Consider the following 19802-nt stretch of genomic DNA (forward strand, 5'->3'; position numbering starts at 1 on the left):
AAAGGCAATAGATCAAATGCATGATAGTGCCACCAGATTAAGATGACTTTTTCATGTACATTTTGCACTTACTGTATGTAGCTTCAAATCCCGAAGTGTGTTCTTTAGTCTATTGTAGTTCTTCCCCACAGGAATACTGGTCTTCAACCAAGGAGGAAACCTTAGCCTAAAAAATGCATAAAATATTTCTGGCCTTAATTTTTAATCTGTCACTTGGCATATTTAACTAAAAGTACTAGCAACAGAGCTTACAATGACTAGTTGAACAGTGTCACTTTTCACAACAGCTACTACTACTGTTACCATCACTTTTTACATTACACTTACCATCAAATAAACTTCATCAAGATTAGGTTAATAAGAGTAGTGTATGCTCATTTATTACTCCTTACACAAGATAAATTACTGCTGAATTTAGACATATAACTTTAGTACTAATAAAGGCATAATCTATACTGTATGAAATAAAATCCCTATGGATGAAATACTTGTAAACTCATTAACTCTATAAAACAGAATAGCTGTGACATTGCAAGTATATTCTGTAACGGTGAGTAATGAGAAATTATAACAATTAATATTTATATACAAAAATAAAATCTTGCAAGTTACAAGTGCAGCTATGACTACCATCCAAATCCAAATATTCCATGGAAAGTCTGTAAATTTCCTTAAATATGCAGTTTTATTACAAATGATTTATATGTTCATAGGTTGGTACTAGGCTATCAGCCCCAGGGCCTATACAAGCCTAGCCATAACAATTCCCTGGCTATTTCTTCCCACACTATTTACTTCCCTGGACCCCTGTCTAGCAGGGCGACTGACGTGATCCCCGGGGTGAATTTCCTTTCTCCCATCCAATCGTCAAGGTTCCTTTTGAAGAGGGCCAAAGAGGCACTCTGCTTTATATGTATGGGCAATCTATTCCACAGTCTGGGGAGTCTCTGGGTCAGGAACCTATCCCTCCAGCATGTTTTGTTTATTTTGATGACAAGGTTTAGATTCCTGGAGCGTGTGGCTCTGAGGGATTGGGATTTCTTTAAGTGTAGCATGTCCAACAGCTTTGGGTTTGACATGGCCTTGTATGTTAAGCAGAGATCGCCTCTGAGTAGACGATATGCGACAGAGTATAGCTGGAGTTTTTTAAGGCGGTCAGCGTAGAGCATTTGCTTTAGGCCTGTGATTCTTTTAGTGAGGTATTTCTGCGGCCTTTCCAGTTGTTGCAGATGTCTTGAGAGGTACATACCAAACAGGGCGTTGTATTCTATAATGGGTCTAATGAGGGATGAGTACAGTGGGAGAAAGACCTCCTTTTTTCTGGATGAAAAGCCTTTAGTGATGAGGTGTGCCACATAGAAGGATTTCCTGACTGTTGTGGCAATGTGCTTATTGAAGGTGAGACCACTGTCCACCTGTGGCCCTAAGTCTCTTATCACACTTTCGGTGTTTAGTGTACTGCCACCTATATGGTAATTCACGGGAACATGTTTTTTCACAAAGGGGATAACTATACACTTCTTGGCATTGAGCTTGAGCCCATGGCTGTGGCACCAAGCATCTGTTTCTGTAAGGACCTTTTGTAGAGTATCCACATCATTTGGGGATTTAATAATGGCTCCCAGTTTGCAGTCATCTGCGAACTTTGTTAGCCAGAGTCCCTTAGTGTTAGCCTGTACTTCAGAGAAGTAGATACCAAACAAGAGCGGTCCAAGTACTGAACCCTGAGGCACTCCACTTGTCACTTGTCTGGAGCTTGATTTGGAGTCGGCTACTTTTACAGTGTGGGTTCTATCAGTAAGCCAGTTAGCAACCCATTGGGTGACGTATTTATTAATGCCCAGCTTAGTAAGTTTATCTAAGATTCCAGAGTGGGGGATGGTGTCAAAGGCCTTGGCAAGGTCTAGATAGGCTGTGTGAACCACCTTACCCTTGTCCATGGCTCTGGAGACTGATTCGAAGAAGTCAATCAGGTTCAGGAGACAAGATCGGCCCTTCACAAACCCAAACTGGGTGGGGTCCAGTGTTTGAAGGTTGCCAATGTCTTTGTTTATAAGTTCCATGATAATACGCTCCATGGCCTTGCAGATAAGGCTCGTCAGACTGATGGGACGGTAGTTTCTGGGATCCAAGGTGGATCCCCCCTTGTGGAGTGGGATAACTGTAGCTCTGCGCAACTCAGTGGGCTCGAAACCTGAGGTGAGGCTATGATTAAACATGACACTTAGGTGACGTGCCAGTTCATATTGTAGTTCATGTAGTACACAGCCCAGGATGTCATCTGGTCCCATGGATGCTGTATTCTTAGCTTTGGAGAGTGCATTTTTTACCTGTGTGGCCGTTATTACCGGAATTTGGCAATCTTCCGGTATTGAGATGGGCCATTCTGGGGGTGACAGGGTAGTGAAGTTGGCACTGAATCGATCTGCCAGGACATTGGCAATATCCTTGGGATCAGTATATTTAATGCCATTCTGTTTTAGCTCAGAGCAGATCTGAGCATTGCCATTTAGATTCTTGAGATAGTTATACAATGCCTTGCGGTGGTCTTTGGAATCTTTGGCAATTTTATTTTCGTAACTAGCTTTGGAGGATTTTATGAGGGATCTCAGTTTCTTACGGAGGCTGGTAAGGGAGTTTTTTGCATCCTGGTATTTTCCTCTTTTCTGCAACAGTTTCTTCCTTTTGTTGTAAAGTTTGTTTATGGCAGGGGACCACCAGATTGACTTCCTTTTTTTGGATGAGAGCATCTTGGTTCTATTTGGGATGACACGATTCATGCATAAGTGGATGTGCTTGTACAGTGCCTTAGTGTAGGATTCAGCAGTTGAACTTTCAGTTCCCGTCTGCGTGGGTGTCATGAAGTTTGTCACTTCTGATTTGAGTAGCATGAAGTTGGCTTTGGAGAAGCTTTTTATGGAGGTTTCCTTACTGGGGGGATGGGGGTGGGATGTCGATGTTAAGGGTGATTAGCTTATGGTCAGACCTCACTAACGAGGGGGTGACCATAGGTGTGGAGCAATTTCCCATGCTGGTAATGACCAGGTCTAGGATATTGGAGCCCCTGGTGGGACTATGGATTAGTTGATCCAGGGCGTTGGAATTTATGAATTCCAAGAACCGTTGGGCAAAGGTGTTGGTACACGAGTAGTTTTCCCAGTTAATGGTAGGGTAGTTAAAAATCATCCAGTATTGGGGTGCTTGGTTCTATCTTAATATTTTCCAGTATGTTTAGAAAGGTGTAGTAAGAATCTTGGGGCATGGTGGGGGATCTGTAGCAAGCTACAATTTGGACTGCAGTCTTACCTAGTGTTAGTTGCACCTGGAGAATTTCAGACACATTGTGTTGGGCAACTAGCCTGGTGGTGTGAATATCCTTGGTGAATACTGACACTCCTCCACCTTTAGTGTTTTGGTCCTGGTTTGGTGGCCGAAAAGTATTGCAGGGGTGCTCTGTGGAGCCTTGAACCAGGTCTCAGTTACTGCACAGATATCGATGTTCTCCATTTTTAGAAGTGTCTCGAGAGAGCGTATTTTGAGGTTTAGACTTCTAGCATTAAGTAGCATTACCTTCAGATTTTGCATGCTTGTACCTATTATGGTGGTGGGTTTGTCCTTTGAACTTTGCCTAAAAAAGGCACTATAGGAGTGGCAAGAGCCTTAGCCAGTAACCTGAATCCCAGGGGCGACAGGTGCAGACCATCTCTGGCAAAGCATCGTGGTCTGTCAATGTCGTCCAAGGCAGAAAGATACTGGATCCCCTTTGAATGACACCAGAAGCTTAGCCAATTGTTGAAGTCAATCATTTTGTCCTTATATTGTGGTATCATTCTGGATGAAGGCAGGATGCTAGTCAGGGCTAGGGTCATACCTGCCTGGGCCACATGATCTGAGAGCTCTTCCATGTCTCTTTTCATGTAGTCCAGGGAGGTACGTCTCATGTCATTCACTACAACATGGACAATGACAGAGTCATATTTGTACTTGACGTGGAGTGACTTGAGTGCATGATGTGGCGGATCCTGGCACCAGACAGGCAGCTGACTGTAATTTTCTCCTTGTTCAACCTGGTGAGTGGGACATCAGTGTGCCGGACTATAGAGTCACCTGTGACTAAAGTGTTAGGTACGTTGTCTTGCCTTACGGGCTGTTGCTGGGTGGTACACTGGTGTTGTGAGCTATGTGACACTTTGGTTGTGATTAGTGTTTGTTTGCATTTCAGCTTCAGAGGTCCTTGTTGCTTGGGCAGGTTACAGTTAAGGGCCTCTGCATATGTGGATTTAGTGTTACTATATGTGGATGTTGGTGGTGTGGGTTTAGAAGGGCTATGTCTTGCTTGAGGTCTCCTCTTGATGGTCTAGCACAATCTTGGGTGGAGAGAGCTTTGCTTCCATTTTGGCTACGTAAGTGCATCTCTCACAGGTTGTAGTGTTGGGTGGTAGGAGAAGAGGGTTGTCTGTAAACAAAGAATAGGCTCATGTACAACAGCTTAATGACCAATGGAGGTAATGTAAATTAAGTAGTGGGAAAATGCATCTTTGCAAGAACAAATCCTAGTTCATTACCAGCAAAGGCAAAGTTGAAACGATGAAAATTTGCCATGTACAACAAACTCTGCTAAAATGCAGTTTAACTCTAGGTTAAAAGTGCATGCTCATAAGAATTGCATGAGCTACATATAAAATGCATGTCCTTAAGGAGAAGTATTACACAAAATGTTCTCTAATGCAATTAAGTAATAGTTGTCAACACTATTCTGTAAAACTATTTTATACACTGAGTCATACCTCTCAACCTCTAAGCAAAAGAAATCTAGACAAAGCCAAAAGTAATGGGGGACAAATGCCCAAAATCAGGGACAGATTTTAAATATTGCTCTTAGAAAGTTGGTAGAAAAGCAGGTGAAATCTGAAACTAAAATTTATGTAATTTAGTAATTTCAATCCTCAATGATTTGTCAGAAAAAAAAAATACATATTATATATATATATATATATATATATATATATATATATATATATATATATATATATATATATATGGATCTACCTGACAACATCGACACTTCAGAACAGCGACAACGACTCAGAAGATCGACAAGTCAGAAGACCGACGGAGGAAAACACAGACGCTGAGAACACTGAGATGGGGAAAGGATGTGTAAGTATGCGGTAGTGACGGACGTTAGGATGTCAGTAAGGTAAGTGTGCGATGTTGACGGTCTGTAGGGATAGGGGTGGGATAAGTGAGTTAGGGTTAGGGCGCGGGTTAGGTAAGGGTGCAGTAGTGATATTTTTTGGGTTAGGGGCGGGTTAAGTGACTTAGGGTTAGGGCGCGGGTTAGGTGAGTGTGCGATAGTGTCGGACCTTAGGGTTAGGGTTTCGGTTAGGGTTGTAGATAGTTGTGTATGTAAGGGTTAGTGTTGGTTTGTAAGGATTTTGGTGTGCTTGTGTTGTGTGTGTGGGTTTTGGACAGGGGATTTGTTTTGTTTGTTGTTATGATGTGTCGAGTGTATGAGGTGTCGTGTTTGTGATCTGTCGATTATGTGGTGTCGGTGAAGTCGTTGTCGGTGTTATGAAGTGTCGATGTTGTCAGGTAGATCCATATATATATATATATATATATATATATATATAATTAGGAAGTCTACAAGATGAGACGGGAATCTGGGTATTCTGTGACAATCTGAACAGCTAAGAGGTATGCACTGAATTCAGCAAATTTTCCACATTGGATATGCCATCCCAGGAGTATGTATTAATAAAGATGGTTCCCCTTTTATGCTATGCCTGTTTGGAACCTTTCCTGTTTAGAGAACGATGCAAACCACAAAACAAAACACTATAGTACAATTACCACTACAGTACAATAAACAATGTACAATTATGAAAGACAGGACTTTGGTACATACATAATGAATACATACTTACAAATTCTTCCCCATCCATGCAGTATTAAAGGTGTGGTGGTAAAGAAATGAAATTTAAGCACACTGCTGAAAATATATTACATAGATGAACCTTCTTTCCACTTACATTTGCAAGCGCCAACATAACATGACGTTTGGGGCTGCAGTGGTATCAGGTTTCCCCCTAAAATCACTGTACACAGCGAAATGCAATATTGTAACAATAAATTTATTTTGTGCAAAACTGACAACGTTCAGCCCTTGAGACTCAATCTGACCAGGCATTCACAAATCACAGGTTCATTTGAATACATCTCAATCAAACCAATGATGCAGAATGTCATCAACAAATCTGTACTTCTCTCAAACATGCATCATTTGTGTAGGACATCACACCTATTTTGTGGGTCAAGCTAGCCCTGCTCACACCTGCACAGTCCCACCCCGGGGGTGGTACAAGGATGACTGCTACATTATTCATAAGTGGCAGAACATCTTGAAAAGATGTGACAGCTCCATTGGATACATGCTAAATACACACTGGCCTGACAACAAGTAATGCCACTTCAATCACACTATAGAGAAAAGGATGAATTTTCTAAAACAAAAGGCATTAAGCAACTGCATCTCAATGCCAGAAGCACTTGCAATAAAATTCTGAATATCCAAATCTGGTTGCTGAAATTTAGGTCACACAATATGACAGTTTCAGAAACTTGTCTCGGCCATGTGTAAAAATCAGCAAAGTCAAATGTCTGGATTTCATGATATTAGGAAGGATAGAGGGTAAGAAGTTTCACTATATTTTTTTAAATATAGAGTTTATCTATATTTGATCATCATTATTTAATTACAACTTGCATCAAAGATATGCAGACAACACATTTAGGGTTACCAAATATATGGTTAGGATGGGAAAGAAGGCCAGAAATGTAACTATACTTGGACATCATTTAAAACAGCTTCCATCCAAGATATGCAGGTGCTCTTGGAAGAGTACTGGCTGTTACTCTTCATGTTAATGCACACAAGACCATCACTGGACGAGTCTACTCAAAACCTGTCAAGGCAACATGCGTTTATATCATGTTATCGAAAGATGAAAATGGCTAACGCTATTTCAGCGAACCTAAAATATCTAAACCACATAATATCGAACATTCAGAACAGCGAATGTTTTCCTTGGTAAAAAATTTGCTATTCCGAAACACATACACACAACACAAGCACACCTAAAAAACATCAACACACATACATACACTTATAGTCCTACAACTAACCCTACACTAAACTATACATACACTACTATCTATCCACTTACCTTAACCGAAACCCTAACCCTAAGGGTCCGTCACTATCACACACTCACCTTACCTGCGCCCTAACCCTAACTCACTTAACACGCCCCTAAACCTAATTCACCTAACCTGCGCCCTAACCCTAACTCACCTAATCCGCACCCTAATCCTAACAACCACACAATCGCACACTTACCTGAACCCGACCCGTAAATCTCCATCACAGAGCTGAAAATAGCTAAGCCACAGAAAGTACAGCTGTGTACCTACCATAAATGTAGATGTTCGAGTGTATTCACTGTTGCAGTCATTACAATTGGGTTATCCTGCTGGCAGGCTACCCGCAGTCGGCCCGAGTTCCAAAGTCTAGGTCCGGTGTCAGTTGCTGTCGCCTCCTCCCTGACGTCAGTGCGCCAGGGGGTATAAAAGATGCAGCCGACGCCATTTTCTTCAGTTTTTCTTGCCCCAGATGTCAGGTGCACCTAAAATGGTAGGCAAAATTATGCCAATAAGCATGCATACAGAAAAAACAACTTTTCCTTCATCTACAAGCAAATACACCACATAGGTTGTACAGAAAAGAGAAGTACAGATAAGTCCCAGCAAAGAAAAGGGGGATGGTGGGACGGTAACCTGGACTGCAACAGTGAATACCCGTTGCAGTCATTACAATTGGGTTGAATCGCTGGTGCTAAATAGGATTAGGAGAGGCTATCAGGCCCTGCAGAGCTGCAGTGGCAAAGCCTGCCCTGGATTTAGAGTAGAGAGGTAAATGATAGTTCTTTGGAAAAGTATGCACTGAACTCCAAGTTGCAGCCTCTAAGATGTCTTTGGTTGGTACACCTCTGAGGAAGGCTGCTAAAGTGGCTGCTGCTCTGGTTGAATGTGGCCTAATACCTTTAGGCACCGATTTGCCATGCTGTGAGTAGCAGAAACAAATGCAGTGGCCTATCCACTTTAAAATAGTCTGTTTTGAGATGGGCTTTCTTTGTGATCCTGCAGCATATGCCACTAGAAGTTGTTCAGTCTTTCTGAAAGCTTTGGTTCTGTCCAAGTGGAAGCGCAGCTGCCTGTGAATGTCCAAAGAATGCAGAAGTCTCTCACCCTTACTCTGTGGGTTTGGGTAAAAGAAAGGCAACTTAATTGTTTGGTTAAGGAACACACTGGACACTACCTTAGGCATAAATGTAAGGTTTGTCCTCAGAGAAACCCTGTCATGATGGAAAATGATAAAAGGTTCCACAGCCATGAGTACCTGTAACTCTGAGACTTGTCTAGCGGAGGTTATTGCTAGGAGCAGAGCTGTTTTCCAGGATAAGAATTTTATATCAGCTGCAGAGGCTGGCTCAAACGGAGGCAGTGTGAGTTTTTCCAAGACATAGTTGAGGTCCCATGCAGGTATTGGGGCTCTCCTTGGAGGTCTTACGTTTTTGGCCCCTCTGAGGTACTGCCTTAGTAATGGATGAAAAAAAATAGGTGGTTCTGTATTGTAATGAGCTGAAATGGCAGAGGCATGAATTTTAATTGATGAAATGGAAAGGCCTTTATCCAGCATCTCAGTTAAGGATTGCAAAATCTGAGGAATATTTGGAACAATCGTGTCAATACCTTGTGCCTGGTTCCAAGCACAGAATCTCTTCCATTTTTCTGCATAAGATTTTCTGGTGCTAGGCCTCCTGGCTTCCAAAATAACATCCATCACTGCTTTAGAGAGAGGTGCATCTTGAATGGCTACATTATCCGCCATGCTGCCAGGTTTAAGGTCCTGAGTTGGCTGTGCAGTATCTGACTGTCTTGTTGGGTCAATAAGTGAGGAATTTGAGGTAATGTCCAAGCTGGGCATTGAGACAAGCTCTTTAGGATTGGGTACCAGTGCTGGCGAGGTCAGTCTGGGGCAATCAGTATCATTTTTGGCTTCTCTTGTCTGACCCTGAAAAGTACCATGGGGAGGAAAGGCATACACTGTTAGGTTTTTCCAGCTGAAAGACAGAGCATCCACTTTCCATGCTTGCTTGTGATAAGTCCTTGTGCAGAATTTCTGTAGTTGGGAGATGTGAGAGGAGGAAAATAGGTCTATGTCCGGGCATCCCCAGTTCTTTGTTAGCATGCTGAATACTTGTGGATCCAATTTCCACTCGTGGGGGATCCATTAGGTTTCTGCTTAGTTCGTCTGCCACAGTATTTATCCTTCCTGGCAGGAATTGTGCATGCAGATGTACTTGGCAAGTCAATGCTGTGTCCCACAAGTTCATGGCTAGTCTGCAGAGGGGGTAGGAATGTGTGCCCCCCTGCTTGTTTATGTACCACATGATTGTAGTATTGTCCATCTTTATCAGTAGTTGTCTTGGATGAAGTAGATCCTTGAAGGCTGTCAGGGCGTTCTGTACAGCTAGCATCTCTTTTTGATTGATATGTAGATGCATTTGACTTGTGGACCATGTGCCCTGAATACATCTTCCTGCCATATGGGCCCCCCAGGCATAATCTGATGCATCTGTTGTCAATGTCTGCCTGGCTGTGGGTATGGTGAAGGGCTGTCCCGTGTTGAGGTGACAGGCTTTTGCCCACCATCAAAACTCCTGTTGCAGGCAGGGAATGAGGGTATTTATTCTTTCCATGCTGTTGCAATGTTGAGTCCAAACACTTTTTAGATACCATTGAAGTTTCCTCATATGCAGTCTTGCATATGGAATTAGTAGAATGCAGGATGCCATGAAGCCCAAAGCCTGCATTTTTCTTGCAGATAACTGGGTCTTTGTTGCCAACATTTTGAAATAAGTAGTCAGTTGTCTGTGTTTGTCTGGCATGAGATAAGCCATCTGGGCAGTTGTATTTAAGCTTGCACCCAGGAATATCATCTCTTGAGAGGGTATGAGTTTTGATTTCTTTTCGTTTACTGTGTACCCTAGACCCGTTAGTAACCTTTTTACAAATGCCAGATGCTGTAGTAGAGTGTCCTTGTTCTCTGCTTGAATAAGGCAGTTGTCCAAGTAAGGATATATTTGTATTCCTCTTTGTCTGCAAAATGCAATCACTGGTGCCAGGCATTTTGTGAAGGCCCTGGGCGCAGTAGATAAGCCAAAGGGCAGTGCAGAGAATTGGTAGTGCATTGAGCCAGCTATAAATTTGAGGTATTTTCTGCATGATTGTCTGATTGGGACATGCAGGTATGCCTCTTTTAGGTCTAAAGTCACAACCCAAGCCTTCTTGCCCAGCATGGGCAGAAGCTGCTGCAGAGTTAACATTTTGAATTTTGGAATATCCAGGAATGTGTTTAGGATAGACAGGTTCAGTATTGGTCTCCAGGCTTTGTCCTTTCTGGGTTCCAAGAATAGCCTTGAGTAAAATCCTAGTCCCTGCTCTTGCTGTGGTACTTGTTGAATGGCTCTCATGTCCATGAGGGATGAAACTTGTTTTTGTGCATCTGCCCATTGATTGCGTGGCAGGTCTGGCATACCATTTGGCCTTGGCAGGGAGTGAAAGTGGAACCTGTAGCCCTGAGATACGATATTTAAGACCCATTTGTCCTGGGTGATCATGTGCCAATTTTGTGAAAAAAGTGCTAGTTTTCCCCCCCAAAGGAGCTGCCAGAAGATAAGTGCTTGGTGTTGGCAGGGGAAAGTCATTGAGACTGTTTCCTGTATGGCTGTAATTTTTCCTCTCCACTTCTGGAGTTAGAAGCACCCCATTGCTTAGGCCTGTATGAGCCTTGGGGCTGTGATCTGCCTCTGGGACATCTGTATCTGCCTCTTTGTGGCCTGTCTGACACTGGAAAAGGACCAATTCTTTGTAGGCCAGTTCCTGCTAAATCTGGGAGTACCTGTAAGAAATCCTTCACTGTTTGCATAGATTTAGCTTCAACACTTCTTCTGCTTTAACACCAGACAAGGTATCATGTTGTAATGGAGCATCTAATAGTTTTGCTTTAACATGATCAGGCAGATTCTGTTCTTTTAACCAATCATGCCTCCTAATGACAGAACCTGTAACTCCTGCCCTGCAGGAGGCCTCTAGAGAATCAAAACCACATTGCAAAGTATGCTTTCCCACTTATTCAGCTGCATGCAATAAATCCTGTATTTCTTTGTTTTCTGCACATTCTGAATTTGTCAACATTTTCTGTTTAAGCAGTGACATAAGATATTGCTAATATTTAAGCATATGAAACTGACAATTTAAAGCTCTTACAGCCAAGGTAGCAGAAGTATAAATCTTTTTCCCCCATCTATCCAGGGCCCTTGAATCCCTATCGGAGGGGATAGGGTTTTTTGCAGTGGAAGCCTTGACCTCCTTGGGACCCTGAGAAAAAGTTTCTGGGTCAGCAGCATGGTTTTTGTAAAGAAATGTATGTGAATCTGGAACCCTGTAGTATCTGTCTGGCTTAACAGGAGCTGGTGGTAAATAGTCAGGAGATAGATCGGACTCCGTAAAAACATTATCTACAATGTCTAAAACAGGAGGAATAGCAAGGGGCCTGTGCTGGGGTAATAAAAGGAAGTCTCTGAGCCCTTTCTTGGATTCAGAGTAATTTTGGCTCTCCCAATGGAAATGCTCCCTCATAGTATGCAGGGTCTCCCCAAAAGAATAATCCTCAGGAGGAGAGGCTGAAGGGATAGATTCTTCAGCATCAGAATCCTCATAGGGAGGAAGGGAATATTCATGTTCAGAAGAGGAATCAGAGGAAATGGAAACCTGATCTGAAGATTCATATTCTATCTCTTGCCTAGGCCTCTTATCAGGAGGGGGATGGGAACCCCTGATCAAAGTAATTAGGTCTTCGGCCATTTTAAGCATCTGTTTTTTAGGCATGGAAGCCTGTCCAGGAGAATGCTGTACTTGTTTTGTTGTCTTTAGAGCTGCTTTAGTCTTTGCCTTTGAAGCTGAAGTTGGCTTTACATATAACTGTGTAGGCCTAAAAACACCCTCAGAAGCAGATGCCTGCTCAGCGGCTCCGGACCCATCTGAGGGAATAGTTTGAGTGTCCAATACCTTGAGTTTCCAGTGGCCTAGTTGGCTCCACGTGGGAGTCGGAAGCGGCCTGTGGCTCTGAGGTAGCGGGCATCAGAGGGCTGCGAAAGCGCCTCACTGAGAACCGGCAACAGGCCTAGTGGAAGCCTCATCATCTGTTTTGGACCTCGGATGCCTGTCCTTTTCTTTTTCTTTGCACTTTTTATAAACTCCAGTAGTCGGCTGTTCCGACGGCATTATATAATTGAATCTTCGGCCAAAGTAATGAAATGCAAAATCGTACCGACGCTTAGTGCGTTGGTTAAATCTAGCACAAAACCGACAACTAGCAACGTCGTGGTCAGGGCCTAGGCAACGAATGCAGTAAGAATGAAAATCCTTATGAGGTATTTGCTTCCCACAAGAAATACAATTATTAACTTTTTATGACATTGGTCTGGAGCAAGAAAAGTTTCCCCAATAGGGTACTTAGCTTTAATGAAGACTTCGGATCTGAAATTCGAATTTGAAAATCTCAGGAGTCGGCCGACCGGCACTTGCGAACTGTTTTTGCTTCGGGCACCACGCAGCAAGAAAGACTTAAGAAAATGGCGTCGGCTGCATCTTTTATACCCCTGGCGCACTGATGTCAGGGAGGAGGCGACAGCAACCGACGCTGGACCTAGACTTTGGAACTCAGGCCGACTGCGGGTAGCCTGCCAGCAGGATAACCCAATTGTAATGACTGCAACGGTGAAACACGATGAACATCTGGCCAACCGAATTCTTTCCCTGGGAAAGAATTCGGTGTTCTGCACCTTCGTTATTTTTAGCGTTCGATTAAAACGGATCGATATTAGAACATTCGAAGTTTTAAAACTTTGATATTCTGATACAGACTCGGCAACACAACTACCAAGTAGTACAACCTTATGCTTTCAAGAGTACAATAGGGAAATGCTACTGCTATGCAATTTTAAAATCATTTGTCAAATTTCTGTAAACCGAGAAAGTAGAAATGATTGTAACTTGCTTGAATTTGCACAGTGATTACATCACCCATTAAAAAGTAAAGTTATGTACTTAAAACAATAGATCTTTAAGAGCTATTCTCAGTAAGGCTACATGGAAAACACTCAGTAACCCCTTAACCTCTAAAAACGAATCAACTACCACATAGACTCGGTATGCATTAAAAGCAACTTTGAAAGGATGGTTTTGCTACATTGCAATTATGTAAATATTATGCAGTTTTCCTTCTATAACCTTTTGCAAAGTCTTACATGTGCAGTATTACAGTACTCTGCATTGAAAGCTTTATGCAATAATTTTCTTATTTTCTGATAGTGAACCAAGTTTTCCATATTCAGCTTTAACTACCAGGCTTTAAATGAAATGGGTCCACAATGGATCAGTCTACTACACAACTTAAAACACAAATTACAACAGCATAACAAGGCAAACTTTTCCAGGCTGCCAAGGACCTTCCACCTTTCCCATAAACACTGTGCTCCCTCTCACTGGGTTTGAGGTTAACCATGCTACGGAACATAAAGCATGCAAAATCTTCCTCACCAAAGCAGTGAAAAGTGGGTGTGGTTGTTACCATGGAAGAACCTACTCTTACACATCTACCATTATAATAAAAAGAGTAGATAATTTCCATATCTGATAAAATAGTTCCATCCTTGGTAACTCACAGGGCAGTCTCAAGTTCTCCCTATTGAATGTCCTCTCACCAAGGACACTCTTGATAAATGGTAGCTCCACAGGAAAATATGGATATACAGATGGTATCCATCTAGTAATGTTTTATAAAGGTATTAAAGAGTAGACCATGCAACTGATCTAAGAAAGTTTTGAAAAGAATACCAACACTGTTAAAGCTTGGGCAGCCATGGTGGTGCAGTGGTTAGCATTGTTGCCTCACAGCAAGAGGTTCTCCGGTTCGATCCTCGGCTGGGGTGCCTTCTGTGCAGAGTCTGCATGTTCTCCCTGTGGTCACATGGGTTTCCTCTGGGTGTTCTGGTTTCCTCCCACATCTCAAAGACATGCTGTAGGTGGATTGGACACTCTAAATTGGCCCTAGGTGTGAGTGTGTGCGTGTGTGTGCCTTCTGTGGAAGGTTGGGCGCCGGGCTGGCAACTCGACACTGTAAAACTCCACTGCCAATCATGAGCGGACAAGGTGATCCACTGTAGCGACCCCTAACCAGGAAAAGCCAAAAGAAGAAGAAGAAGAAAACCAACATTGTTAAAGCTATAGTAGAATGATCTTTATTAATTTGCAGGAAGTATCTTGCTGCACTTCAGGTGGCAATGTTTCTGCTAGCAAAAAGCCACCTACCCAGCTTACTTTCATACACCTTACAGCTTTGTATTTTGGAAGAAAATGAGAAAAAAAAAAAAGAGTCAGGCATTTCTGCATGTAAACTTGGGTTTGTCCAATTGATATCCATGCAGTAAATGCTCTTCAGAAGAAGAAAGAATACAAGCAAGTAAATATACGGAGTAAACTCTTAATGCAACCTTAGGCATAAAGGTAAGAATAATTTTAAAAGAGTTTTAGTCTTTATGAAAAAGACTAGATAATGCAGCTTCATAAAGAGTACAAAGCTCAGAAATCAGCAGATAAACTGGCTACTAAGAAAAGTTATCCAAGTACGAAACTATTTCTGTTGAACTGACAGGTAAGAGACACTGTTAATTACTCCAAAACACAGTACAAATCCCATAAAGGATACTGGATCTCTCAGCGGAGACCTCAAAAATGCCTCTAAAGAAGATCTTGCATACTTCAGTAGGGTTGCAAAATTTGAATCTTGACCATGCTACAAGTTAGTAAAGGCAGTTGACTACATTTTATTGTATGAATAACTAAGCCCAGTTTCAAAAGCATTTGCATGGCATTCCAGAATAAAACATCAAAAACAGCAGCAGAAAAAGGGATCCAAGCCACTGGTGTAAACTCAACATGAAATAAAAAAAAATGTCCTTCTGTCCCTGTAAGTTTGCCTTTTAGTGGGCCTTTGAGTGTATGATAGTAATTATTCTTCTTTTCTAAAAGAGTGGTCAAGAACATGTCAACTACTGAAAGTGGCAAGCTGCCTGGAGTAAACATTAGGCAAAGATCTAGCTGATAGATAGATCAATAATGTTTGTACTGACCTCAAGGAAAGTAGGTACTGAGTGTTGTTACTGTTGCAATCATAACCTTAAGGATATCTGTAGTGCCACAGGCTGAGATTTGACATCTATCCATACTTTCAGTGTATACCACCTTCCCCACAGCCAAGCTGATGTCACCTTACCTCTTACAGCCTCATGTAACTGGTTTAAAAGTGGTACATATGCCTGACCATCTTGGATTTTCTTGCCCCCCCCCCCCTTTACACAGCATTGGCAAAGAAAGCAGTGCTACAGCACGAGACATGTCATTTTCAAAGAACTTGCCCTCCTACAACACCAGAGCAGTAAGAAGAAAGGAAGAGAAGGAAAAAAAGATAAACATGGACAAGATAGGGTGATGGGAAAAGTGTATCGACCTACCCACCCCGGTCTCTTGTACCTCAAAATGATACTGGGAATGATGAGGGGAATCAGAACAGCAGCAATGACCACACTAACATTTACAATTACTGTATGTTGACTACATACCTGTGCTATTTTCTGTTGCAGTTGTAGCCTTAGGAAAGGCTACCAGAGCTGACCTATCAATGTAGTAAAAGATGGCTGGGCTAATGGACAAGAGTAGAGGGCAGCATACATTTTAGGATAGCCGAGGTGAACCTTGCACTTGACCTGGACAGGAGATCCAGTCTAAACTGTTTGGATAATGTTTTGACAGAGGACCATGTAGCTACTTCAAAAATATCATCTGCACCAACTCCTTTCAGGAAATCTAGAGTAGTTGCAATAAAACTTTTAGAATGTAACCCTAAATGGATCGTTTCCTGCAATAACCTTTTATGGGTCTTCTGGCAATGTAGACATATAAAAATGGTCTGTTTGAACACAGACCTTTCTAACTTTCAGCAAGGGGAACACATTTACTCTGATTTAATCTCTCACTCCATCCAGAAAGTGCCTCTGCTGCCTGTAAACACCCAAAGTGTAGAATTCTTTCCAGTTTGCTGAAAGGCACAGGGACGAAAAGTGGTAACTGGATAACCCAGTTGAACGCTAATCTGTCCTTTATGCCTTAATGTAACCCTGCCTTTATGGAATGTGAGGGAGAATTCTCTGCACATTAAGTCTGGAGTTCTGTGACTATTCTGGCCAATATGACTGCTATTATAACACTGTTTTGTAAGTCAAGAATTTCAAGGTTGTAAAAGGAGATATTTTTCCAGCGTAAAATTTAGGTCCCAGACTGACGTAATCATTTGGGGGATAAACAATACCCTACAGTAATTACTATAATGGGGGTCTGGATACCAGTGGAGGTCTAAATGCAGACAGGCAAAAATGTCTGAAAGAAGAATCTTCACTAGTCAAGAGTTGTTCTACACTGATTTAGCTCATGGCTCAGTATTCGATAATTGTAAAAGTACATCTACCTGTATGGTGTACAGTTTCCCCCATTGGTGCACAGAGAAAATATCTTTTCCATTTTGGGAAGTAAGGATTTCCTGGTACTTCATATTCTAGCTTCCCTCACAATATACAGTAATTGTTTAAAAAAAGCGTGCCCAAAGGGAAGTAAGATTACATGTTCCAAGTTGCTGGACAAAAGGCAGAAAGGCTGGAATAAATGATAGGCACACTACACTGTGTCAGGAGGTAGACTTGCTGTGGCAAAAGCAAAGGTTTTGCCCTTACCAGCTGAAGAAGGTGTGAAAACAAGTGTTGCCCTGGCCAGAAGAGAGCAACAGGCATCACTTCTGGTCTCTATTTTATGGATTATCCTGGACAGCGAGTACTGGAAGGGAAGCATCCAGTTTAGGGAGAAGACAAACAAGTTTTGCTGCAGAGTACCCAGCAAATAAACTTGGGCAGTGTATAACTACATGTTGTTTGAAATGAAGAGGTTTACTTCTGGTACATCTAAACTTCTGGTCAGGACTACAAAGGTTTTCCTAGTCATGTAAATCTGCTGACCCTCTGCAAAAATGGTGTAGAAGAGTTCTCCTTTGAGGACATGGAGCTTGTTGCCAGGAATAAACAGCAAGTGTGCACCCCCTCCCATTTGTGTACCTCATTTATGAGGCATTGTCTCATCTTCAATGTTGCTGGCATCAAGACTGTCCTGAAGACAGTGTATGAATGACTACCAACATTTTCCTTAATATTTATGTGCAGTTTGTTTTCCTGTGCATCTTAGAGTCCAGAGTATGGACTCCCTAGGCCTGACTGATGCATCCTGTGATCAAGGTACAGTTAGGTGATACTGGTCTGAAGGGCATGCCTTCATTTGCTTAAATGTGATTCACCACTAATCTAGTTTCCTTCAGACACAGAGTACCACTTGCATGACAAATTTCAAGATGTTCAGACTATGAATACAAAGTGATTCACAGGAAGCACTGCCGTTTCTTGTTCAGTCTGGCTAAGGATGCCATTAGGATAGTTGAAGTCATGTGGTCTAGAACACCGAGGACCTGCCATGCTGTTCACTTTGGTTTAGATTCCAATAATGTGAAATAAAGTTGTCAGAAACTTCACCTCCTCCAGAAGCCCCAAGAGTCAAACTGAGCCAAGCTGCTACCTCCCAGGCGGTCATAGCACCCATCTCATTTTATTTTTGTTTAAATACCACGTCATTGGGTGTCATCTAAGAAATTATAGTGGTCTAGGAGATCTGATATGATTTAGAGCTTTCAAAGCATTTATTACGATCATAATCTGAAATTTTGGTTCTTTTGTCTGTCCTGTTTGTTCCACAGACCTTGCACTTTTACCCCTTTGGACACAGCTCCCAATGCCAGGCTTGAATTAGCAGTTGTGACTGACTGAAGTATAATCTTAAGGGAGCATGGGAGATCTGGATTCCAAGAGAATCGGTCCATTAACCACATTACCTCTCCTTACAACCCTCAGAATTGGTATTTAAAAAGACAGTGTTCAGACTGACTTGAAGTACCCCTGAATTCTCATGTGAAGTTTGGCCAAGGGAATTATGAGAATCACAGAAGCCATGTATTCAGAATCCTGAGAAATTCCCTGGTAGATATCTGGTTCTGACTGGAAAAATTCAAAGTAGATATTTCAAAACTTCTATGTTGAGAAAGAAGGGCTATTCCCAGGACAGAATCTAACAGATTTCTGGACGCGCACTTGAAATTCCAGAGTGAGTAAAAGATTCTTAACACTAGCTAAGGGCTCTTGACAAATGGAAAAGTAGTTTGCAATCGTCATCACCTGAACTACAATCCCTTACATAGGTATTCTTGGCAACATTGAGAAATGGCCGATCTGTTCTCAACTACTGCTGGATCCTCAGAAAGAAATAATGCTTTTCACACCCACATCCCTTTAGTATAGTAAAGAAAGAAAGTATCACAGTTTCCTCAAGTCTCAGCATCAAGACTGACCTTGTCCACACCACCAAGTTGCCTGAGGTTATCACTGATGAGAACCTCATAGTCAATGCACCATTAAAAAAGAATCTTGTAAGAAAGTCAGTCAATTTCTCTGTAAAAGCTCATTAAACCACAGCTACTTCCTATTTGTTGTATCCCCCATTTTCATTAATCTCCATACACCCTAATCTCCATCCACCCTACTGGTCAAGCATGACCAATGTCACAATTAGAGACAAATATACGACCCTTTAACCCAATTGAACTTATCACTGCACAAAACTTAAAGACCCTAACCAGGACAAATTCATTCAGCTGAAAGTGGCCCACAAAATGCTATACCAACTTCAGAAATGTCCAGCTTTTAACTCACAATGGCACACACCACCTGGATCCACATGATCTGCAAATATGAACCTAGCCATCACCTCAAAAGCTATCAATTTACATACGACTGCACACTACTCCAACTCAGTAGTCAAACTCAACTCTGGAATACCCTCCCTCTCAGCATCAACCCAAAAGCCAACTTACTTTTAAACATACACTCAAATCATCAATGCTAAATTCCAGAATCTGCAAGCTTTTCTACCTCTCCCAACACTACCAAAAAAAAAAAGGAACAGACCTTTCCACCTTTTCCCTTTTTATCCCAGTCACTCTAGTAAAACACCCAACCTCAACTTCAATTACATTGTAGGCTAACAGCACTATTATATCCGCTATTGACTCACTTTTCAATATCCCAAGTCTCTCCTACATCATAACTTACAAATATATATATATATATATATATATATATATATATATATATATATATATATATATATATAGTAAAACAATAACTTGCTTTGCCCCTGCAGCAACTTCCTTCAATTTGTCAGACACTTTTCTAACCTCCCTGATAATCCCCATCTCCGTCCTAATCTGCTCCAGGCCACTAAACTCACACTATTTCATTCCTCCATTAAAGATGATAAAGTATAATAAATGTAATGTTTTCTATCCCTACTTAAGATCTCTCATTAAGTCCACTATACCTGTAGCAATGTTTAATTTATTCCAGAAAATATTTATTAAATGTTTATAGAACATTTTGTTTTAAACCTAGTTTTCCTTTATTATATGT

The 19802-nt window shown here is 41.7% G+C and overlaps 1 protein-coding gene across 1 annotated transcript in view; it reads right to left on the reverse strand.

Annotated features, from left to right (window-relative positions):
- Positions 1-19802, reverse strand: part of LIAS (lipoic acid synthetase) — a 917328-nt gene that overhangs the window by 799424 nt on the left and 98102 nt on the right. The window contains exon 2 of the mRNA XM_044062935.1: positions 73-166. Within this exon, the coding sequence (XP_043918870.1) occupies positions 73-166 (94 nt within the window). The remainder of the gene's footprint in view (positions 1-72; positions 167-19802) is intronic.

The sequence above is a fragment of the Protopterus annectens genome, chromosome 2.part1, assembly GCF_019279795.1.
Source record: "Protopterus annectens isolate FY-2018-M chromosome 2.part1, PAN1.0, whole genome shotgun sequence".
Lineage (NCBI taxonomy): Eukaryota > Metazoa > Chordata > Ceratodontiformes > Protopteridae > Protopterus > Protopterus annectens.